General features: G+C 36.6%; 1 protein-coding gene across 1 annotated transcript in view; it reads left to right on the forward strand.

Moving 5' to 3' along the window:
* LOC107670193 (mucin-2-like) overlaps positions 1-25,843 on the forward strand; it is a 40,934-nt gene extending 15,091 nt beyond the window's left edge. Inside the window, exons 22-49 of the mRNA XM_016462715.1 lie at positions 3,561-3,699; positions 4,406-4,510; positions 4,755-4,928; positions 5,034-5,273; positions 7,104-7,260; positions 8,448-8,576; positions 9,552-9,839; positions 10,503-12,435; positions 13,474-13,751; positions 13,925-14,019; positions 14,223-14,379; positions 14,520-14,755; positions 15,137-15,320; positions 15,670-15,853; positions 16,008-16,192; positions 16,330-16,399; positions 16,611-16,741; positions 16,838-16,869; positions 17,184-17,328; positions 18,289-18,378; positions 18,916-18,956; positions 19,889-20,008; positions 20,885-20,980; positions 21,084-21,203; positions 21,900-22,019; positions 22,743-22,854; positions 23,842-23,989; positions 25,663-25,843. Coding sequence (XP_016318201.1) covers positions 3,561-3,699; positions 4,406-4,510; positions 4,755-4,928; positions 5,034-5,273; positions 7,104-7,260; positions 8,448-8,576; positions 9,552-9,839; positions 10,503-12,435; positions 13,474-13,751; positions 13,925-14,019; positions 14,223-14,379; positions 14,520-14,755; positions 15,137-15,320; positions 15,670-15,853; positions 16,008-16,192; positions 16,330-16,399; positions 16,611-16,741; positions 16,838-16,869; positions 17,184-17,328; positions 18,289-18,378; positions 18,916-18,956; positions 19,889-20,008; positions 20,885-20,980; positions 21,084-21,203; positions 21,900-22,019; positions 22,743-22,854; positions 23,842-23,989; positions 25,663-25,843 — 5,890 coding nt within the window. The remainder of the gene's footprint in view (positions 1-3,560; positions 3,700-4,405; positions 4,511-4,754; positions 4,929-5,033; positions 5,274-7,103; positions 7,261-8,447; positions 8,577-9,551; positions 9,840-10,502; positions 12,436-13,473; positions 13,752-13,924; positions 14,020-14,222; positions 14,380-14,519; positions 14,756-15,136; positions 15,321-15,669; positions 15,854-16,007; positions 16,193-16,329; positions 16,400-16,610; positions 16,742-16,837; positions 16,870-17,183; positions 17,329-18,288; positions 18,379-18,915; positions 18,957-19,888; positions 20,009-20,884; positions 20,981-21,083; positions 21,204-21,899; positions 22,020-22,742; positions 22,855-23,841; positions 23,990-25,662) is intronic.
* The last annotated feature ends 353 nt before the right edge of the window (positions 25,844-26,196 follow it).

Below are 26,196 nucleotides of genomic sequence, written 5' to 3' on the forward strand. Positions count from 1 at the left end.
TGATTGACAAATAAATCATGGTTTATCTGTCAGTCAGATGCATGTAAAAATGCATGAGCTCTTATTTTAATGTTGTTGTTAATGTTGATTTCAACTTGGTACGAAGTTTGCTTTGTACATTTAGTTTGCTGAACTGGACGTTTTGATTGGTTTTGCACCTGAGTCAGACCTGTCTGTTATTAGCAGTGGTGGATAAATTACTTGAAAGCCACACTTAAGTAAAAGTATAGATATCTTACCAGAAAATGACCTTGGCATAAGTTAAAGTCATCGTTTAGAATATTACTTGAGTAAAAGTTTTCAAGTATGTGGTATTTATTGTACTTAAGTATGAAAAGTATTTTTTTAAATATTAAACTTACTTAAGTATTGAAAGTAAAAGAACAAGTAAATTAAAAATATAAAAGGAGCAAATAAATATAAAAAATTGTTCTATACACAGTTTAAGCAGAAAAATTATGTTCAGTTTTAACTCTTTCTTCCATTTTGTATCTTTGGGTTAGCATAAGAGACACTTCATCTGGAACGAAGACTCTTTCATTCCAACATAAGAAAACAGTTTTTGCAAATATGTAATCTGCATCTGAAGTGGAACAGACACTGTTTAATGCAGCTAAGAGGGGACATGGATGCATCTAACCAGCAGTTACAAATAATGTTTTGTTTTAAACATAAAAGTTGAATATTGATATTTGAAAAGATTTAAAACATGAAAAGATACTTGAAATGTGAAATTAAAACCACCAGTAGGTGGCAGCAAGTCACTGTTAATCGAGTGACTAGCGAGTCAATTTGGGCCCTATCATACACCCGGCGCAATGCGACGCCAGGCAGGTCGCAAGTGTTTTTTGCTAGTTTCAGCCCGACGCAGTTATCATTTTCATGTCCAGTGCCACGTTGTTTAAATAGCAAATGCACTTGCGGCCATCTGTTCACCCTTGGCCGTGCTGGTCTAAAAACGAGGTGTGTTCAGGCACTTTGTTGGCATGTTGCTATTTTGAGGCAACTGAAAAAGATTGCGGCATTGACCAACTAAAACCTGGTCTAAGGTTATTTAGGTTATTTATTTACAGGGCGCGTTAGTAATATGCGCCTATAGGCGAGTGCACACCACGCGTACACTCTGCTTATTACACACAGAGACGCGCAGCAGCATACAAACATGCCAAATATTAAAAATGAAAGAATTACAATGTAAAAGATTATTATTGTGCCTCGTAGATGGTCTGCTCGTGTGCTTTAACCTCGCACACAAACAGATCCGTCTCCTACGGTCCCCGGGAGCTGACATGGTTGCTTCACTTAGTTTTGTCGTGGCCACGACATAATAACTCGTGGGAACGTGTTAATATGTCGTGGCCACAAGATATTAATTTGTGGGAACGTCATATTAACTCGTGGGAACGTGATATTATGTCGTGGCCACAAGATAATTTTGTCGAGGTATCGACATCTTTATGTCGTGGCCACGACTTCTTATGTTGAGGGAGCGACATATTTTTCTCGTGGCCACGAGTTTAATGCGTAAACAAACCTGTGTCTCTCTGGAGAAGCGTTCTGTCTTTGCTCTTGCTAATTCCGCCATGTAAATAGCGAATCCGCGATGGTGCAAGTGCAACTGGCTTTTAAAGGGAATGGGAGATGAGACTCTTATTGGTTTATTGCACGCTACGCCCAAAACACACTCATGACTCATTAAAGGTGACCTATTATGCCCCTTTTTACAAGATGTGAAATAAGTCTCTGATGTCCCCAGTGTGTGTGTGTGTGTGTGTGTGAAGTTTTAGCTCAAAATACCTTACAGATCATTTTTTATAGCTTGTTAAAATTGCCACTTTTAGGGTATGAGCCAAAACGCACCATTTTCTTCTTTCCCTTTAAATGCAAATGAGCTGGTGCTTCCGGAGAAGAGGGCGGAGCTTCAAGAGCTCAAGCTCCGGCAATACCGGTGCTAGCCTTTGCAAATAAACACTCCACTATAAGTACAAGCCTGTTATCTTTACAGAAATCGCACTCGGTTTAAAAGTCAGTCATCTGATTGTACTGTGTATAAAAAAAATGCACTTTATGAATTACACAGACGGGAGCACGGCGCGATAAAAATAACTCATGGTGCCATATAAACTTTAAGCCCCACTTGTGATTAAGAGCTCGACTAATTCCAGCGGTCGACTTCACATTGCTTTCATATGCAATTTTAACCAAAATTAATCCACCTTGTCTTCAGTGGCTCAGATTTCGGGAGTAAGGAGAGAGCTATGTGGATTCATACATCCAGCTACAGAACACCTAAAACGTTTGGGAGACTTTCTCGTCAGTGCAGCAATGGCGGACTGTGTACAACTCTCTGTGAACTTGCTCAGGGCGGTTCTATGTTAAAACGGCAGTGTCTGTCAACATTCGTGGGCGGGGCCTGTTGCTAATGTGACGTGTGGGTGGTTGTGTACACACACTGCCAACACACATTTATGTCCAAACACCATGCAAAAGTGAATTTTGCATAATAGGTCCCCTTTAAGAGAATAGGTACAACCCTTTTGGACCATGCGCCTGGCGCATCGACCGTTTTTTTCCGTCGTTAAACTAGCAAAAGTGGAACACAGAAATCTAAAATGTAAGTAACTCAATACTAAGTTCATTAAACTTGTATAAAATCAATGCTAGTATCTGGAGAAAAACGGCACTGTAAAAATGGTGTGATATAGATTAACTATATTAAATGATATAAATATAAAAGACATGCAGAACATATTGAATCTTATGGGCATTCTAAATGCATCTTAATAGACTAAATCACACAGTGTATGCGTGCACTCTCTGGGTGTGTTTTTGTTTGTTTTTTTGTCATAGCCTATACTCGATAATGTCAGATCGCACATCATTAAAACAACACTTACGATATTAGACAGACGTTATATATTGCACACCCCAGCCTTGACTTGAGTGGAAAATTAAATCAACCACAGTTGTGCGAGAACTTGTTTGCACAAGTCTTAACTGTGTGAGGTGAGAATTACCAGTATTTTGCCTCTAAAAATTTTATTCTTTAAACATAGTTACTGTAAAATAGTGGTTATGAATAATGATAAAATTAATAATTATTTTATAATTATTTACATTGATTAGCCCTAGAAAACTACTTTGAGTAGTAATGGGCATCATTTGTTTTGTGTGGATATATTCATAATATTCATTCAAATTATTAATTTTTACTATGAGGGTAACAGCTGCTTCACGACCAGTTTGAAAGTAAATTAAATTATATCTATCACAAGATTGTGTACATTTGTGTAATATACTTTGAGCTTACCATGAATAATATATCTGTTCATTTTGTAGCTTGCATTATGAGAGCTGTTGATGTTTTTTTTTTTTTTACTCAACATCAAAATAAAACTGATAATAAAAGACTGATAAAAATAAATGACTGAATCAGAAGGTATTACCATGTTATCTCCCATCTTCGCTTTTCTAACTAACTGATGCTGAAATAAGGGTTTCCTGACCCTTTAACATTGATGAGAATAGTATGGTAATAATTTGTATGTTTTATATTTCAGCACATGCAAAAATGGGATGTGGACTTGTACTGAAAAGACATGCTATGGTACCTGTACCATCTATGGTGAAGGTCATTTTAGGACTTTTGATGGCAGGAGATACTCCCTCTACAGAGAATGTGAACACACCATAGCCCGTGTATGTTTGTCCATGTCTGTGTCACTCAGTGATGGACACACTCTAAAAAATGCTGGGTTAAATACAACCCAGTGCTGGGGTTGGGTTACCCAGCGGTTGGGTTACTACCCAGAAGGTTGGGTTAAACATTTAACCCAACCGCTGGGTCAAAACAGCCCAATTGCTGGCTTTGTCCCTATTTTACCCAGCACTGGGTTGTATTTAAACCAGCATTTGTAACTAAGTATTTTTTTCTTTGTTACTAAACTTAAATACATTTGTAATGTATCTGTATGTTTTATTTTGTATTTTAAACTCTTACTTTTACTGCATTCAAAAGAATAATATCATACTTTTTACTTAACTACATGTAATTAAAACATATTTTTCCTCATTATTTTGAACTGAAGAAATCAATACCCATTCTGACAAAAGCTGATTCTTTTCATTAAATCTATTGAATTGATTTACAAATTGCACTAAACGATTCATTTGCAAATTTACCTGATAATTGCAGCTGTTCTTGAGTCAACAACTCAATGATTCAATAATTTAGATGAAGCAAAAGTATAAGAAAATTAAGCAAAAGTAAAAAAAAACAAACAAAAAAAAGAATGTGGTGAACATGCATTTCAATTTGCAAAACTATCGCAACTGTTTAGTGAAGTTACCTATCTGTGGCAACTTCTATCACTGCCTGACATATTACTGTTTGTAACCCCTCTAGGATAATTGCAATATGGACCAGACTCTCTCCTTCAGCATTGTCACACAGAACAAATTCTGTGAGACCACCAGCACCATCTGCAAGTCTATCAGTCTCAAATTTGGGGTGAATTTATTTCATAGCTCAAACTAAGCATAAATGTAGTATTAGAAAATGTGTAAAAGTGTGCAACATGCATATCACTAAGGTATACATATATGTAATGAGGATAGACATTTTTAAATAAATTCTAATGCATAATTTGTGATGAAATCTGTGACCTTGCAATAATGTCATAAGAGAGAGATATCCAGTTACATAAATTGGAGTTACGGAGAATGTTTTGATACTTACCATTCAAATCCTGCAGAGATATGAGATTCATTTTTCCGAGGATGAAGTCAAAGTTATTGGCAATGACACTGATTACCAATATCAGATTCATACTGCAGGGATATATATTGTCACAGAGGTCAAAGGTCTTTTGAACTTAATCTGGGACAATAAAACAAGTTTGATGCTCCAACTTGATCCCAAATTTAAGGTATGCATTCTTTAAAGGTACACCCATTCAGACACAAACACACACAATCACTTTACCCTTTGTTCATCTACTCACCTAAACATCCATTCATGACCTCTATGGCAGGGCAAGGTGTGTGGACTGTGTGGAAACTTTGATGGTAATGCGAACAATGACTTTATGAAGCACAATGGAGAAGTGGTGACGGATCCAGCAGATTTTGGGAATAGCTGGAAGGCGAATCCTGACTGCCCAGATTTGACAAACATGATAGACTTTTGTAAAGAAAGTCCACATCGGCTTGTCTGGGCTGAAAAACGATGCAGCATCATAACAAGTGATGTCTTTAAAGTTTGTCACGCACTTGTAAGTAACAGTATAAACTATTTTGTACAGTAGTTACATGTGTAATTTTTTTTAAGTTCACATACTTTCAACTAACCAATGGCAGAAAGGGTATGTTTTTGGAGAACCGGTTTAAAAACAATGGACTCTTTTCACAAGACTGTGATGACGCGTTTAACGGTCATCAGCATCATAAAGTTTTTCATATTTGTATTTTTTTAAAAATGTATGTACATTTATAACATTATTCTTTGTATTATATTACCTTTGCATCAAATTACAAAAAGACTAGTTTACGCTAATGCGCGGGTGTTTCTAATGCAGCGTCTATGGGAGGGACGGTAAATTTGACATCGTTCTCTCTTCTGACTGCTGTTAACAGTCTCTCTCAGTTTTTTCCCTTTTATTGAAAGTCAGGAAAACACTATCGTGGAGTTTTTCTTTTGCTATTTAAACAAATGGGAATGCAAACAATATATTTGTGGTACTCTCCCATTCACCGCTCTTTAAGTTAACCCAACTATGACGACTTCCGCTGCTGAGAAACCCGGAAATGTGAAAACGGTCCATCATTAAGATGGCTTGAGAAAGCCAACTTACTGATCTACTATTTAATCTTCTTCTTCTTCTTCTATTTCTGAGCCAAAATTTGAACTGCATCTCCTCCTAGACTCCAAACTCGGGTCAGACCTTCAGACTGGTCTGAAGTTAGTTGCTAGCACTTTTCTAACTGATCCGACTTCCAGTTTTCGTAAACCAGACTATCAAAACCACCCGAAATCCCATAGACTTTCATTGAGGAGGTGAAAACTTTTGTACAATGAGACTTATGGTGTATTTAAGCTGTCTAATGCTATAGCAAAGCTGAACAACTCCCTACTGAAAAAACAGCTAAAACCAGTCTAAGCTGGTGGGATGCTTTGGCTAGTCTCCCATGCTGGTTTTAAAGTGGTTTTGGCACCTTTTGAGCTGGTCAGGCTGGTCTTGCTAATCATGCTAACAACATGCTAGTAACTTGCTAATCATGGTAACAACATTCAGACTTTAATCTTTCAACTATTTTAAACTGAAAACTATCTCAAACTGAAAACCATCAAACTTTTACAACTTTTTAAAAACTTTTAAACTTTTAAAACTTTCTGGCCTGGCTTTCTCAATCCAACTTCAAAGTTTGTCTACGAACTTTACTATCTAGTTATTGTTACAATACTTTTTGGTGACAACAGTGGCACAGGAATTAAACTTCACCTTTAAAAGTTTGGAACAAAAACAAGCCGAATTTTGACCCTCTGCTTTAAACTCTTTGTCTGTACATAAGAGATTCTTTGACATATTCAGCCATCCTTGGTTTAGTTAATAAATAAATACATAAATATATTTTAAAAAATAGTTTAATTATTACTGAAGGGATAGTTAACCCAAAGTTCTGTCATAATTTACTCATTCCAAATTCCAAATCTGCAAATCGTTCTTCTTTGGAATACAAAATATTAAGATAATTTGAAAAAAACAAAATTGTGTTTTTCCCCCATCCATACAGTGACAATTGGTGGGGTTCAGTGTTTCTATGGACCCCAAAGACTTTCTTTTTTGTGTACAAAAGCAGTTGAAACATTGTTCAATAAATCTTCTTGTGGTCTGTAGCAGAAAGATAGTCATACAGGCTTGGTATGAGGGTGAGTGATGACAGAATGGGTGTTTCGGGGGAACTATCCCTTTAATATCTTATATTAACTTAATTCAACATGATATATCTACTAACAGTAACCAAGAGGAAGAAAATCATGCAAAAATGTGACATGAATAAGAACATGATAGAAGCTATGAAATGTTCTGTTTCTTTGCTCCTAGGTGGATTCTGGACTATACTATGATGCCTGTGTAAAGGACACCTGTGCATGTGACACTGGGGGTGACTGTGATTGTTTCTGTACTGCAGTGGCAGCTTACGCTGCTGAATGCCGTAAAAAAAAAGCTTGTGTGGCATGGCGGAGCCCAAGCATATGCCGTAAGTCCTAATATTTCCTAAATGTCAGTTAATATTTTACTATTGCCTTTAACCCTCAAGCATCCTTCAGAACAAATGTGGGCAAAATCTTGTTTTGGGTTTTTTTCAAATAGTTTCCTTAAAGGCACAATATGTAATTTTTTGCTGCTAGAGGGCACGTATTCAAAACAAACAAAGAATCAAAGGCGTAGTTTGATGACGCCGTGTGGAATCATGGGAGTTGTCGTCTTCATCCCGACATTCCCATTTTCATCCCATTATATATATTTTTTAATGTGCCAATCAGCCACTGTGCGCGCGCGCACACACACACACACACACACACACACACACACACACTCAAAATCAGATCAATGTCCTACTGCAAGATTTGTTGATGATTCCAAACAAAACATATCTGAAACATGCTACTTGCTAGGTTTATCATTTATTCTTTCCTGTTTGGTACCATTTGGTACCATTCTACCTTTTTAGATTAATTGAAATTTGATTTTTTTTTTTGTTAGAAATAAATGATTACTCTGTCCTCTACTTTGTCTTTTCCTTATAGCATGGTCAGATTTATCGGTAACACTTTATTTTAAGGTGTCCTTGTTACACATTTTACATGTACTTATTATTATAATAATTAATTATGCATAATTACATACAAGTAACCCTAAATCAAACTCTAATCCTAACCATAACCATATAGTAAGTACATGTAGTTAATTAATATTACTCAGTGCTTAAATGTATAATTACACTGTAACAAGGACACCTTAAAATAAAGTGTAACCGATTTGTCAGTATTCTGTAAGCATATTTTGGCATATTTGTATAGTCTCACCCAACACATTTTTTTTTTAATTCTACAATTTTAACTTGTGATAAAATCTAAAACTTAAGAGTTTAAGTTCGTTAAAACAATGGTTTATATAGATTTCAGCCTATATGCAGCCATTGAGTACTACAGCCAAATATCTGGGAAACTGACCTGGTCATAACTGTCAGGCTAAGCTAAGTTCCTTTAACACTGACCAATAGGAACCCAATGATATTACCACTGACTCTCTCACATATTATTGGACCTTTTTTTTTTTTTTTACGGTTTCTATTGGGTGAACTAACACTTTAAATAAACTTCTTTGATTTGATGTCTACTATAAATATTTTCATTGTACTGACACAAGTGGTTGTTTTTGCAGCCTTATTCTGTGACTACTACAACCCTCCGGGAAAATGTGAGTGGCACTATAAATCCTGTGGACCACCCTGCCTGAAAACCTGCAAAAACCCCTCAGGAACTTGCTCTGATCAAATTCCTCTACTTGAAGGTTGGTGTAATTTTTTTTAATACTCTGTCTGTTTTATAGACTGTACCAAAGCTTGCAGACTTCATGAAGGCTAAAAAAAGATGAATTTGCTGACGTTGCTAACTTGTTAACATCAAATTATATTTTAAGGACCCTATTTGTCTGTTTACTTACATTTACTGTTTGCCTTAACTTTAAGTGCAAGATTCAGTGGTTGACATTTGTTTTATGAGAAAAAAGTTACACCAATCACATTTCTATAATTTGTACATTACATACAAAACAATACTAAATCAAAACGGGTATTTCTTTCCTACATTTTGCACTGGTGATGCACAGACAAGGCAAATATATATATATATATATATATATATATATATATATTAGGGATGTGCATCTCATGGCTCAGGCCGATACGATACGCATCTCGATGCATAGCCAACGATACGATACATTAAAGATACATATGAAGCAGCTACCGATGTTTGACTTTTTTTTACAGTTTCTAGCCATGCAGCCTTTCTCTCTGGTTTTATTACAGCTGTACCTTTTATAGTTTGCAGAACAGATAGCAGAACACTAGAACATTACAATCTAAAATTGTTCTTTAAAGCATTAAAATAACTAAATTAAAAGTTAAAATCACTGAATTAAAAATGAAAATAAATAATAAATAAAATGACTATATTTTAACTGCTATAAGAAACACACATTAACTCATTTGAGCTTAGTAATTAATTAGTACTGTACTAGCTTACATTTAATTTACCTATTATTACAATACAATATTATTACATATTAAATATGTTAGAAACGATGCATTGCGATATAAGTGCCAACTTGTAGCCGATGCACACTTTTTAAACCGATGCATCGCATCGTTAACTTTTTATGCCGATGCGCCAAGCGAATCTGGGAATCTTCCCATCCCTAATATATATATATATTTGCCTTGTCTGTGCATCACCAAAATAATTTTCTTAATTATTTGCACAGGATGTTTTCCTCAGTGCCCTCCAGACACTCCATATCTATTGGATGAAACCATGACTTGTGTTAAAGAATGTTACACTACTACGACTACAACAACAACTACCACTACTACTGTAACACCACCATCTACAACAACAGAAACATCTACTGCTAGCTCTACAACAACTACACTGTCAACCACAACTCCTACAACAACTACCACGACTACTGTAACACCACCGTCTACAACAACAGGAACATCTACTGCTAGCTCTACTATTACTACACTGTCAACCACAACTCCTACAACAAGTACCACTACTACTGTAACACCACCATCTACAACAACAGAAATATCTACTGCTAGCTCTACAGCTACCACAGTGTCACCACAGTGTCGCCATGATCAGCTAATGCGTGTAGAATGTTGCAAAACAATAACAAACACTACAACTCCCACAATACCTACTAGCACTACTACTGTAACATCACCATCTACAACAAAAGGAACATCTACTACTACCTCTACAACTACTAAAACAACTAAAAGACCTTTGTGTCAATGGTCAGAGTGGTTTGACAACAGCCGAGCCAGCAAAGATGACAAAGGAGTGGAAATTGAATCCATCGGAAAATTGAGGAATGAGAAAAAAATATCTTGTGATATACCAGAAGAAATTGAATGCATGACAAATTATAATAAAAGAAACTTTACAGGCAATAACTGGAAATATAATCAAGTAGTGTCGTGCAATACAACTTATGGACTGTTTTGTTCAAACAAAGAAAATTCATTTAAATTTTGCCATAATCATCTAATTCGTGTAAAATGTTGCATCACAATAACATACACTAAAACTCCCACAATTCCTAATTCCACTAGTACTGTAACACCACCATCTACAACAACAGGAACATCTACTACTACCTCTACAACTACTACACAAACTAAAATACCGTTGTGTCAATGGTCAGAGTGGTTTGACAACAGCCGAGCCAGAACAGATGGCCAAGGACAGGAAATTGAAAGAAAAATATCCTGTGAGAAACCAAACAGAACTGAATGCATGACACCACCATCTACAACAACAGGAACATCTACTGCTAGCTCTACAACAACTACACTCTCAACCACAACTCCTACAACAACTACCACGACTACTGTATCACCACCATCTACAACAACAGGAACATCTACGGCTAGCTCTACAAGAACTACAGTGTCAACCACAACTCCTACAATACCTACTACCACTACTACTGTAACACCACCATCTACAACAACAGGAACATCTACGGCTAGCTCTACAAGAACTACAGTGTCAACCACAACTCCTACAATACCTACTACCACTACTACTGTAACACCACCATCTACAACAACAGGGACATCTACAGCTAGCTCTACAATTACTACAGTGTCAACCACCACTCCTACCACTACTACTGTAACACCACCATCTACAACAACAGGAACATCTACGGCTAGCTCTAAAAGAACTACAGTGTCAACCACAACTCCTACAATACCTACTACCACTAGTACTGTAACACCACCATCTACAACAGGGACATCTACTGCTAGCTCTACAACTACTACAGTGTCAACCACAACTCCTACAACTACTACCACTACTACTGTAACATCACCATCTACAACAGGAACATCTACTGCTAGCTCTACAACTACTACAGTGTCAAACACAACTCCTACAACAACTTCCACGACAACTGTAACACCACCATCTACAACAACAGAAACATCTACTGCTAGCTCTACAACTGCTACAGTGTCAACCACGACTCCTACAACAACTACCACGACTACTGTAACACCACCATCTACAACAACAGAAACATCTACTGCTAGCTCTATAACAACTACAGTGTCAACCACAACTCCTACAACAACTACCACGACAACTGTAACACCACCATCTACAACAACAAGAACATCTACTGCTAGCTCTACAACTGCTACAGTGTCAACCACGACTCCTACAACAACTACCACGACTACTGTAACACCACCATCTACAACAACAGAAACATCTACTGCTAGCTTTACAACAACTAGAGTGTCAACCACAACTCCTACAACAACTACCACTACAACTGCAACACCGCCATCTACAACAACAGAAACATCTACTGTTAGCTTTACAACGACTACAGTGTCAACCACAACTCCTACAACAACTACTACGACTACTGTAACACCACCATCTACAACAACAGGAACATCTACTGCTAGCTCTACAACAACTACAGTGTCAACCACAACTCCTACAATACCTACTACCACTACTACTGTAACACCACCATCTACAACAACAGGAACATCTACTGCTAGCTCTACAACAACTACAGTGTCAACCACAACTCCTACAATACCTACTACCACTACTACTGTAACACCACCATCTACAACAACAGGAACATCTACTGCTAGCTCTACAACAACTACAGTGTCAACCACAACTCCTACAATACCTACTACCACTACTACTGTAACACCACCATCTACAACAACAGGAACATCTACTGCTAGCTCTACAACAACTACAGTGTCAACCACAACTCCTACAATACCTACTACCACTACTACTGTAACACCACCATCTACAACAACAGGAACATCTACTGCTAGCTCTACAACAACTACAGTGTCAACCACAACTCCTACAATACCTACTACCACTACTACTGTAACACCACCATCTACAACAACAGGAACATCTACTGCTAGCTCTACAACAACTACAGTGTCAACCACAACTCCTACAATACCTACTACCACTACTACTGTAACACCACCATCTACAACAACAGGAACATCTACTGCTAGCTCTACAACTACTACAGTGTCAACCACAATACCTACTACCACTACTACTGTAACACCACCATCTACCACAACAGGAAAATCTACTGCTAGCTCTACAGCAACTACACTGTCAACCACAACTCCAACAACAACTACCACGACTACTGTAACACCACCATCTACAACAACAGGAACATCTACTGTTAGCTCTACAACTACTACAGTGTCAACCACGACTCCTTCAACAACTACCACTACTACTGTAACACCACCATCTACAACAACAGGAACATCTACTGCTAGCTCTACAACAACTACACTGTCAACCACAACTCCTACAACAACTACCACGACTACTGTAACACCACCATCTACAACAACAGGAACATCTACTGCTAGCTCTACAACAACTACACTGTCAACCACAACTCCTACAACAACTACCACGACTACTGTAACACCACCATCTACAACAACAGGAACATCTACTGCTAGCTCTACAACAACTACACTGTCAACCACAACTCCTACAACAACTACCACGACTACTGTAACACCACCATCTACAACAACAGAAACATCTACTGCTAGCACTACAACAACTAAAGTGTCAACCACAACACCTACAACAACAACCACGACTACTGTAACACCAGCATCTACAACAATAGGAACATCTACTGCTAGCTCTACAACAACTACACTGTCAACCACAACTCCTACAACAACTACCACGACTACTGTATCACCACCATCTACAACAACAGGAACATCTACTGCTAGCTCTGCAACTACTACAGTGTCAACCACAACTCCTACAACTACTACCACTACTACTGTAACACCACCATCTACAACAACAGGAACATCTACTGCTAGTGCTACAACTACTACAGTGTCAACCACAACTCCTACAACAACTACCACGACTACTGTAACACCACCATCTACAACAACAGGAACATCTACTGCTAGCTTTACAACAACTACAGTATCAATCACAACTCCTACAACAACTACCACGACAACTGTAACACCACCATCTACAACAACAGGAACATCTACTGCTAGCTCTACAACAACTACACTGTCAACCACAACTCCTACAACAACTACCACGACTACTGTAACACCACCATCTACAACAACAGGAACATCTACTGCTAGCTCTACAACAACTACACTGTCAACCACAACTCCTACAACAACTACCACGACTACTGTAACACCACCATCTACAACAACAGGAACATCTACTGCTATCTCTACAACAACTACAGTGTCAACCACAACTCCTACAACAGTTAGCACAACTATAACACCACCATCTACAACAACAGAAACATCTATGTCTACCAAATGTTTCTGCATATATGAAAATGTAAACTACCCAGTGGGTGAGTACTGCCTTGATAATAATAAAAATTATTATTATTATTATTGTGTCTGTTTAGTGCATGTAAATTTGCTTTTTAGATTGATTTACAGTTAGTTTGAAATAGACATGATTTGGTGGACATGGTTTTGAACTTTAAACTGTTTTTCTTTAAATCTTTGATTGTAATTATAGGTTCAACAATCAGCCCTCTACAGGATGAGTGCTATACTGCTTATTGCAACTCCTCTTGTTATATTGTAAAAAAGATTCGATCTGACAATCACACGGTAATAAGAGAAGCTAAAAACAATCATCAAATACTATTTGTGTTTATTATTTCAGTGTATAAATAATAATTTAAAAATAATAGTTACTTTTTATTACTGTACTACTGTACTGTAAAAAGCCCTGAAATGAATTATGACTGTTTTATTAACCTTTATTACTCAGTTTTATTGAACTCCTTTGAACTTCTATTTTCCTATAACAGACAGACGCATGCACTGTGTTAACATGCAAAAATGGAAAACTCACCCCGGAACCTGTATATTGTGAACCAATAACTACAAACCATAAATGTGACAACGGGTTTGATCCTGTGAAGGTGTATTATAACAATGGCTGCTGCTATAAGTATGAGTGTGAATGTGAGTTTAAATCATATTGTTTTTTGTTTTGTTTTTTGACATTTTGTTCAAATTTATCTTTTAATATGCTATCAAAAATAATGTTGTTTTGGCAATGCATTATATTTAACTATTGTTTAACTTGTTTTCGGAGCCAACAGGTTTGTGCATGACCTGGGGTGACCCTCATTACAGAACCTTTGATGGACAATACTATGCTTTCCAAGGAAACTGCACTTATGTTTTGTTCCAAGAAATCATCCCAAGATACAATATCAGTGTCCATGTTAAAAACTACTATTGTGATGTTACAGACCTTCTTGCTTGCCCTGAGTATGTGACTGTGTATTACAAATCCTACAAAATCAAGCTGACCAGCAATAATGAAGTGATCCATGTAAGTTTATTCAGACAAATTTGTTTACCAAAACTCACACTCTTGAAAAACATTCTAGCATTTAAAAGTAGGTCTGCACAGGACTAGTACCTTACTCGCGCTGAATTTTACTTAGTGTACAAATGCTCTCTGCTTAAAATGTTTTCTTTCCAACCGTTCTACCCTAATTTAGATCCCCCATGCTGACAGTGTGACAGTGTGCATTTAATCAGTGTAAATTTAATCCTGTACTGCAAGAAATCCAATCAGGTCCCGCGGTTACTGAGGGAATGTAGACATCTATTTGAAAACCTCCCTAAAATCCCTAAAACAAAAACAAAAAATTCAGCATGTTCATGTAATACATAGTATTAAATTTTTTATCATAAATATTTCCCTTAGGTCTATGTTAATGATGAAGAGAAAAAGCCAACATATGTAATCGATAACATCATCATCTCTACTACTGGCATGACAGTGACTCTGAATATCTCTGATATCAAAACTGAGATTACAGTCGGAGATTTAGATGTCAAAATCAGACTCCCATTCTCCTACTTTCATGATAATACACAAGGACAGTGTGGTAAGTACAGATCTCTTTCTGCAGTAAATGCAATTGTGATTAATAGAGCTGTTTTACATAATGAAAGAAAAGTAATTTGTAGTTTATGTACAGTATGACAATGTCTCGTATGGAGCATACTGTTGATAGAACTCATTTTAATTAGAAGACCACCTTCAGTGAGAACAACAAAATATTTTTTGTTGCTTACTGTGTTTGTTACTTACTTTTGAAGTAGTAACTATATCTGGCATCTCCACCTGAATATATATTGGTTATTGCTTTTCCATCCTGGTTTATTGCAGCTGTAATATGCAGAAAATATACAGTTTGGGTTTTGCTTCTGTTTGATTCTGTCGATAATTTGTAGGGTATTGTGACAACAACACCAGAAATGACTGCAGACTTCCTAATGGAACAATCGACAATTCATGTGAGCACATGGCACAATTTTGGATGGTCCCCCCAGGATGTGAATTTTCTCCACCTCCTCATGTACCTCCTTCTCCATCTAGCCCTCCAAACATTACTGTCTGTGAAATCATCAAGAGCAAGTAAGGCAAAAGACAAACAGAGTTTGAGAGTGATACTTAAAAGAATTACATCATGATGTTAAATACAATTCACATGTTTTTGTTTAGTCATTCTCTACAAAAATCAGTGAAATTGAATTTTTGGGGGGCTCACAGTTTTGTATTTTGTTTACAGTTTGTTTACAAGTTGCCATAATGTCGTTCCCTATCAGGACCATTATAAGGCATGTGTATATGATGTATCAAGAATGGGAAATGAGTCTGTTGCCTGTGCTAGTGTGGAGGCCTATGCACAGCTATGTGGTCAAAAGTCTATCTGTGTGGACTGGAGAAGCTCACCTGTCCTCAAAGGGCTATGTGGTACACTCACAAAAGCACACACGATTGTAGTAACATTGACATGTGTAATGTGTGTATACATTTGTATATTTACTGTTAAATCATGATATTATATACTGTATCTGAAAGTGCCATCTTGTCATCGTTTTCTGTCTCAGAATTCAAGTGTCCCAGTCACAAAATCTACAAGGCATGTGGACCTAAAGTGGAAAAATCCTGCAGTACATCGTAATAAATCTCATCAGTTCATATTCATATTCATAAAATAATCATATTTAATAAGTGAAATTATAATACTGAATGCTCTAAAATCTCATTTGTACGTCGCCTTGGATAAAAGCGTCTGCTAAATGACTCAATGTAACTGTAAAATGTACTGCATTTCAGTAGTCATTCTAATTGACAAATCTCTACTTCTATTGTACTTTTTTTCAACTAGGTACAATGATATGTATGCAGAGAAAGAATGTCACAGGATTGATTGTAACCAAATGATAACGGAAGGTTGTTATTGTCCTGATGGCCAATATCGGGTTAATATGACATCAAATATGTGTACATCTTACTGCGGTAAGAAGTGTTTCTTCATTTACTTTCTCTGTTTGCTAATTTAATGCGTCTTGATGCCATATTATTGATTTGGTTGTTTTTCTTCCCTCTTTGTAGATTGCATTGGCCCTGATGATTTACCTAGAAAGGTATGTCACTATAATTTAAAGTGTGTCTTGCACAGAGAAACAATGATACAGCAGTAACATGGGCTTAGAAACATCTTAGCTGTCACTAGAGTTTCCAGGGCCCAGGTAGTGTTTATTGCTTCTGACCCCCTCAGCTGAAATTGTTGTCTAGGGCCCCAATTCCCTCTTTTCCACCCTATATTTGACCAAAGCTGCAGGCTCTTGTTAACAGCAGAGGGTCTTAACTCATTTTAGTCAGAGACATCACACATTTTCACAATTTAAACTAAAATTACCAAAAACTAACTGTCATCAACTAATTTCCTTTTCTGCAGCCTGGGGACACATGGACAGTTGATTGTAACATATATAATTGCACCACTTCTGGCATTCCTTTGAAAAAGCCTGTAAAGTGTCTAACTGAAATCCCCTGTGCTGACGGATACAAAAGAGCTGTTAAAAACTGCTGTCCAACTTGTGGTAAGTTATCAAGAATTTATCAAGAATCAAAGAAAGCTGATATAAATTGATTCTCTTGATTCAAGATTTAAAAATGTGTCTGATAGACTTATAAGTGTACATTGATATTGCTGATAAAAATATTCTCAGCTGTGACTATGAATACAGTACAAGTTGATAATAATTGCTAACATTGCATGGGTAAGAACAATAAGGACTTCAAAACACACAAGGACTTAAAGGACATTTAAACTTAAATGGCTGATCTAGTTTCAACCTGCTGGTGTGGTCATAGGCATCAAATGAGCGTAAAACCACTTGATATTTCAGTCCCAGTTTATATTAGGTGGCCTTAATCACTTACATAAAAAAATTAGTAGTGCACTTATTGTGTTCATATTGTATAGCAAAACACGGTAACACTTTATTTGAAGGTGTCCGTTACACGTTACATGTACTTACTATTATAATAACAATTAATTATGCATAATTACATGCCAAACCCAAATCCTAACCATAACCATATAATAAGTACATGCAGTTAATTAATATTACTCAGTACTTATATGCATAATTACACTAACAAGGACACCTTAAAATAAAGTGTAACCCAAAACAATTCTGCTGCTATTGAGGTGGGATACGGGTAAGGTATAGGGACAGGTTTGGTGGTATGGGTAGGTTTAAGGGTGGGTTAAGGTATAAGGGATGGGTCAACAGTGTAATTATAAATGTAATTAATTACAGATGTAATTACATGCAGGTATTTTTAAAATATAAGTACAATGTAAAAACATGTATGGACACAATAAGTGCATTGTATCAAAAGATTAATTTAAATGCAAGTACATAGTAGTTAAGGCCACCTAATATAAAGTGGGACTGATATTTCTTCCACTTTGACCTAATAACAGTCATAAACTCATAACAATGTTACAAAACATTCAGAGATATTAATTTAAATATTCTTCATCCATTCAGTTTGTGATCTTGAGCAATGTCTTATGAAGAAATGTGATGTGGGATTTGAATTAGCATTAAATATAACTGAAGACCGTTGCTGTTCCTGTGGTAAGTATCAAATTGTCTTACTGATTCCTACTCAAATATTATTGCTGTTTGTCAAAAACCTTTTGTATTTTCCAAGAAAGCAATTTTTACAAAGAAATTAAGTGAATCCTTTTTTCCTCTACAAAACTGCAACTTCTAAAAATAATAGCTCACATCAAAAACATATTTCTCTCATTTACTTTTCATCATATCATTCCATACCCATGTAACTGTGAAAAGGAGAAACTGGTCAGTTTTGTCAATGCAGTTGAAATGAATGTGGGCTGGGGTTTTGTTGTTGTACTAATTTGGACCAATTACAATGTCTTTAAAGGTATCATATGACTTCATCAGACTTGGAATATGGCACATAACTTGTTTAGTTCACTTTAAGGTTACAATCATGGTGCTTTTGCATTGTTTCCGAAACTTTAATGCCTCAGTACCCATTCATCACAGTTGTATTGAAAAGTGCATTCTTCACCATGTCTCCTTTTTATTTTTGGGTGAAGTTTCTCTATAAGCAATTTCCAAAATTGTTTATTTTTTTCTTTTTAGTGCCTAAAGATGTCTGTGTGTACAATAATACTGAGTACACGGTGAGCTGCTAGGTTAATTTTTTTGTATTAATTAACTATAGATGAAAGATTCTAAAATTAAGCAAAAGCATTAAAAGTGGGGTAAGCGATTTCTGGTAGCCAATGCAGACATTTGAAATCACCAAAACAAACACGCCCCTACCCCAAAAGGGTCTCGCCCCTATTTTGATAGCTCCGCCCCACACATACGTACGCAACCCAGGCAACGTTTAGTTCTGTGAAACAAAGCAAAACCAATGTTACACCGTGTCTACACCGGACGCGAATGGCGCGGCGCGACAAAATACTATGGAACTCATTATAATCAGTGATGCTGTCTACACCATAGATATATATACATATCTATGGTCTACACTGGATGTGGCGCGGCACGACATGACAAATCCCCGACAGAAAACTGCTGCTGCGTTCTATTCATGACGTATTGACACAAATTTCAAATGATTTTCAACGGTCGCTTTGTCGCGTCCCGTACTAGACAGACTTTAGCTGTTGCGGCGCAGACACGGTGTTACTCTCCTATCGAGAAGAAACAAAGCAACCTCGGCGTCCGATCGCAGGCCTTCCGCTCCTTGAGTTCTCTCCAGCGCTGGAAAGCTGATCCGATATTTACACGGGTCCTACTTCTTGCCTTAAGCCTTCTTTTGTTCCGCAGACGTTTTCCTCTTTTGTTTTTTATCCACCATCTCTATCTTTCTGTTGCTCGGCTCGGCTAATGTCCGTCTTGTGCACTGACCACTCTCTCCTCCACATCATGAGTAGACATGCCCCTTACTGCTGATTGGCTACAAGATTATGCTATTCGGCCCGAATCAGTTTTCTCATTTTTGTATCAAGTTGATCATGTTCTTGTATTTGTTATCATTTTATTCACTTCATCAAACGGTGAATCTGCTCTGTTCTTCAATGGAGTCTGTCTGTCTTTTTGTTAGGTTGGAGAAGTCCGCCGTTACACATGTGAAACTATTACTTGCCGTCAAATTAACGGCTCCTTTGTGACTGAGAAGAGCTCTGAGAAGTGCACATACTCGGGTCAATTTCACTGTAAACTTGTACGTATAATCACTAGCTTAAACTCCACACAATACACACTTGTTTTCTGTGTATTTTGTATTGCTGTCACTTTCTGAAGTATTATGATGATGATTTTACAGTGGTGATGTTGCACTCTTGTTTACTAGTGACATTGTGGCTCACTGAACAATGACGTTCATCCTGATTCTCCTTACTACTTTAATTGGGATTGATGTCACTGTACATCTCACATTTAGCTATACTCTCTGTGCGGCTCCATACTGTGACAAAAATGGTCGCAAATGTGAAAAAAATTCCAGATTTCTAACAACAAATTAAAATCTACTCGTCGTTGGCAACAGTCACAAACCATGTGTGCTTCCACAAGTGCTTTTATCATAGATCATCTCATGAGGTGCGGTTAGTTGATTACCAAATTACTTTAGAGTGCACACCAATGTTGCCTACACGCATAAACAAACATCCAGCGTGAGCTGTTATGTCTAATTCATGTACAAATGATTCTTAAGAATGAGTTATTTTTAATGAGTCAATCAAAAGGATTCACAGAAGAGTCTTGAACCTACTGGCAAGTCAGTGGTTTGAATCAGAATCACTCAACCAATGAATCATTCAGAGCGGTAACTGAGGTCACTACAGATTTCCTTACTAAACTGCGAGTTTTTGATTATATCCGATTTGAAATGAACTAGGTATATTTTACCTTTGTGAGACACATCAGTTTATTTACTGAGTGGTTGTTCATGTTTCTCTGCTCACCTCCTCATTAACATCACCTGTTGCTCTTTCCTCAGCATTTTCAAAAGTAGAGCTTAAAAAGACTGTGATTTGAGAATGCAGTATAAAGGTACCACTGAATTATTGAAACTGTAAACTTATTTCTGCACTCCAAGGGCTCTGAATATGTGAAACAAAAAGAAGACTGCTGTGGAAAGTGTGTACCAAGGAACTGTACTTACATGGCAGACAACACCACATATATGATGCGGGTACATTTGTAAACATTTGTTAACTTTTCTTTATTCTTTTAGTTCATCAGACAATGGATCTGCTGTTCTTCAATCCTTATGGAGTCTGTCTGTCTTTTGTCAGGTTGGAGAAGTCCACATTTACAAATGTGGAAATGTTACCTGTCGTGAAATTGATGGCTCACTCGTGACTGAGAAGAGCTCTGAGATGTGCACTTACTCAAGTTCACGTGACTGTAAACTTGTAAGCAAAATCACTAGCTTATACTCCACACATGACACACTTGTTTTCTATCTGTTTTGTATGCCTGTCATTTTCTGACGCAATACACTTACAGTGGTGATGTAGCTTTGTTCACTAGCACACAACAGCAAACACAGTGTGAGCCATTATGTCCTATTCATGGCCAAATTATTCCTAAGAACCAAGGCTGGATTCACAAAGTCGTCTTAAGAAAAAAAAAGATACAAAATTTCTACATTTAAGAAGTTATTTATGATGATTTTTAACAACATTCTATTCAAGAATTTGAATTCTTCTCAAGTTTTGTCTTGAGAACAATCTTAAGAAAAAAAGTATTTTTGGGAATACAAAATATTCCTAATTGTATTCTTAAATTAGAAAATAGAGAAAATAAGAGAATAAGAGTTAAGATTGTAAATCTGGCTCTGGTTCTTTTTAATGAGTCTGTCAAAAGGAATGAATTATTAAACTGCAAACGTGTTTTTACCCTTCAAGGGCTCTGAATATGTGAAACAAAAAGAAGACTGCTGTGGAAAGTGTGTACCAAGGAACTGTACTTACATGGCAGACAACACCACATATAGAATGCGGGTACATTTGTAAACATTTATGAACTTTTCTTCATTCTTTTAGTTCATCAGACAATGAATCTGCTCTGTTCTTCCATCACAATGGAGTCTGTCTGTCTTTTGTCAGGTTGGAGAAGTCCACATTTACAAATGTGGAAATGTTACCTGTCGTGAAATTGATGGCTCACTCGTGACTGAGAAGAGCTCTGAGAAGTGCACTTACTCAAGTTCACGTGACTGTAATCCTGTAAGTAAAATCATTAGCTTATACTCCACACATGACACACTTGTTTTCTATGTGTTTTGTATGCCTGTCATTTTCTGATGCAGTACAGGCTTCCTTAATTTATTCTACAGTGGTGATATAGCTTTGTTCACTAGCACACAACAGAAAACACAGTGTGAGCTATTATGTCCTATTCATGGCCAAATTATTCCTAAGAACTAGGGCTGGATTCACAAAGTCTTCTTAAGAAAAAAAAAGAGATTCAATTTCTAATATCTTTAAGAAGTTATTTGCAATGATTTTTAAAAAACATTCTCTTCAAGAATTTGAATTCTTTTCAAGTTTTGTCTTAAGAACAATCTTAAGTAAAAGTATTTTTGGTAATACAAAATATTCCTAATTTTATTCTTAAATTACAAAATAAGAAGAAAATGCGAGTTTAGGAGATTTGAATGTTTTGTGAATCTGGCTCTGGTTCTTTTTAATGAGTCTGTCAAAAGGAATTAATTGTTAAACTACAAACTTTTTACCCTTCAAGTGCTTTGAATATGTGAAACAAGAAGGAGAGTGCTGTGGAATGTGTAGACAAAGATGTTGTATTTATAATGCGCCGGACAACACCAGACATACTCTCCAGGTACATCGCCAAATTTTCTCAATGTTTTCTTCGTTCTTTCAGCTCATCGGATAAATTATCTGAGTTGTTCTTCAATTCTCATATAGCCTCTCTGCCTTTCTGTTTAGGCTCACGAGGCGTACAAGTTTAAATGTACAACTGGTACCTGCAATGAAGTTAATAACTCACTTGTGATTGTGGAGAGCATAAAAAAATGCCCCGACTTTAATCCAAAGGATTGTAAGCCTGTAAGTTTGTATTCTGTATTACTGTTGCTTTGTGCTACTGCTTAAGTTTGGATGTTTGGTTTTGATGTATTACAGTTTTTCTTAACTTTTTTTTCACATTTCTCCAGACTAAAGTCAATGCTCTCTAAACAATTAACACAGTCAAAGAAACACACTCCTTATTTAACAAAACAAGAGTTGCAGTTGGATTTGTTTAATATATCAAAGAGGGGGAACATTTCTGTCATCAATTACTCACCCTCATGTTGTTCCAAACAGTGAAAGGGGATGGGGGGTCAGGGGCTGTCAGATTTAATAAAAATACATAAATAAATAAATAAAAAGTAACCAATAAAAGTCGTGTGCTTTATTCCAAGTCTTCTTTACAGTATGGGAGGAACAGACCAAAATTTAAGTTGTTATTCCCAAAAACCTTGTTTGATAGCCATGGTCAACATTCACTTTCATTGTACAAAAAGACCAGCTTGGAAATTCTGCTATAAATAACAGCTTCTGTGTTTCATACTAGAAAGAAAGTAATACATGTTGAGTAACTGATGACACAATGGGGTGAATATTCTTTTAATACTATAAATGGCCATGTTAACTGTTTGAACTTTGGATTGGAAAATTTTGTGTACTGTTTCAAGAACATTAAATATGTACTTTTTTGTATGAAAATGTGCAATATGTTTTGGAAAACTGGAGATTTGACCATATCTAATTAATGTTTTCTGTTCTATTATTTCTGTCTTTACAGGAAACATTAACATTTGACACTGATGGATGTTGCCAGATCTGTAAGATATTCTTTACACTGAACATACTGACAAACTATTTGTTTTAATGTTAAAATGGTTTGTCTGCCTTGTGCAGATCATTTAACACGTTAAGCAAATTAAAAATAACATGTTTTGCACCATATAAAATGCAGTGCATGCAGTAAAATGCAGCATTGTTCATAAAAGTCACAGGCTTACATACCTCTATTATATCTCAGGTGAAACCATAAACTGTGTTGGTGTGATGAACATCACCAGCAACTGTGTTCTTGAGAAGAGCAACACCCGTCTGCATGTCAATGGTTGCACTTCCATCGAGGATGTAGAAGTTACATCCTGCACTGGCCACTGTGACAGTAAATCGATGTGAGTAACTACTAACATGATTCATATTATATTTCGTAAGACTTTCTTTCTGAAGACTTAGCAATAAACATTAAATAATTATCAATATTATAACATTTAAAATGTTAAAATGAGGGAAATGTGAAGAAAAACATCTATAGTATGCCCAAATGAATAACACTGTTGTAAAATTAAGAATAATTTTAGCTGGTGCTCAGTAGTGATTAGCTAGTTTGGGACCAAATGTTGATTTGTAGTTATTGATAAAATTATATTTCCCATAACTTAAAGATTTATGAGCAATATCACACTAGTAGATGTGAGATATGGCTGTCTCACGTCTCCTCGTGTGATATTGCATTTATACTACAGTTCGACGGCACGAATGTGTAAATACATAAGAAAAACAACAACGGAGTGTCTTTAAAAACCCTCTTTTGTGGGTTCCCCTACTTCCTTCCGCCAAAGATTCAAATCTCAGTTTGACAGTTCAACAGATGAGCTCAAGCCTCCGTTACTAATTCGAAACCGTCACTTTAGAACTAGTAACGAAGGAACGTTGAGTTGCTTCATTGAAAGCTTATTGTATTACTGTATTAAAAGCCGTGTATTATGTAGAGTATTATGAGAGAGAGATTAACTGAGCGAGTGTGATTACCTGCAGCTGATACAACATTCATTCTTCAGCTCAATCATCTTCACAATAAAACATTAGTTTGAAAGTCCGCTGAGGAAAGCGATATCTTTGTCGTACTCTCCTTTCATCTATTAAGGGTGATTTCAGATGACAGCGCTGCTCAGTGCATTTGTTAACTGCGTCTTACAAGCTGTTATTAAAAGTAAAAATAACTTCCGCTTCAGTCTCTTTCGATATAAAAGTCTTTACCGCTGACTTGTAAAACAGACAGTCTCTTGTCGCCATCTAATGGCGGAACAATGTCACTAAAATCACCATCAGGAACACACACAATTTACTAAATAATACTATGTATATAAAATATAATTTATTGAATAATAAACATCATAAAAGTTGCTAAACAATTCAGTCAAAAGTACAAAGGCAGCACTCTGATATACAGCATTGAAGTTGTATAAAATATAACGTGATGACTTTTTGCTCTCCAAAACTATTTGCTCTGGAACAAATAATAGATTAATGAGACCAAAGACTGCCCGTTAGATTTACCCAAAACGAATTGTATCTCATATTTAACCACTATAGAGACATCAGAGCCAGCGGCAAATTCCAGAAGATCTGGCCGAGGTGAGGCTGCTCTCGGCGGGCGAATTGTATCTCATATTTAACCACTATAGAGACATCAGAGCCAGCGGCAAATTCCAGAAGATCTGGCCGAGGTGAGGCTGCTCTCGGCGGGTTCATGAGCGCTGAATGGCCACTGACGCACTGGAGCTCATATCTCCGAAAACGTCGAAGCAAATTTTCAAATAGATGTTATCTTTATTAACAAACTGCATATTTGAAGTCTAAGCTAGGGATGAATCGATCCGATACTCAGGATCGGTATCGGCTCCGATACTGGCATTTTCTGCATCAGTTCAACAATTCAACAAACTGTTAAAAGCTATGGGAAAATCTCCATTTGTGGGGACACTGTATATTAGGATAAACTGATTTAAGCTCATCCAGCTATACTACACTCATCTGACTGCTGTTTTCTTGGAAACTTGCACAGGTATTCGATCTACGCGAACGATTTGATGCACAGCTGTTCCTGCTGCAAGGCGGCGAATGTCACCAATAAAACGGTGACACTGAAGTGTGCCAACAGCAGCGATATCCGTCATAACTACACATACATAAACAGCTGCACATGCACTCCAATGACGTGTAAAGATCAGAATACCATTGAATAAAAGATCCTGCTTGACTGCTAATTTGAACATGACTCAATAATCTGACACACTACATTTCAAAATATATATCCAAAAATGGTTATAGCGATCATTTAAGCTGATTGTTACAATGCATTAATGGCTAAAGTTATTTTGGCAAGTATTGCACCATTTATTTTCTGTATATGTATATTCTGTGTGGTTTGATCCAGGGGTATGGTTAACTCTAGTCTATTTTGCTATCTCTCAAAGGGGATCCTGGGCATTTTTTCTTTTATTTGTTACACTCTTTGGTAATGCATGAGATAATGGTGTACATTTCCTTCCAATGAACTGAATTAAAATCACAATAAAGCATCATAAAGAACATCAAT

This window comes from Sinocyclocheilus anshuiensis, unplaced genomic scaffold (genome assembly GCF_001515605.1).
Source record: "Sinocyclocheilus anshuiensis isolate Anshui unplaced genomic scaffold, SAMN03320099.WGS_v1.1 scaffold624, whole genome shotgun sequence".
Classification (NCBI taxonomy): domain Eukaryota; kingdom Metazoa; phylum Chordata; class Actinopteri; order Cypriniformes; family Cyprinidae; genus Sinocyclocheilus; species Sinocyclocheilus anshuiensis.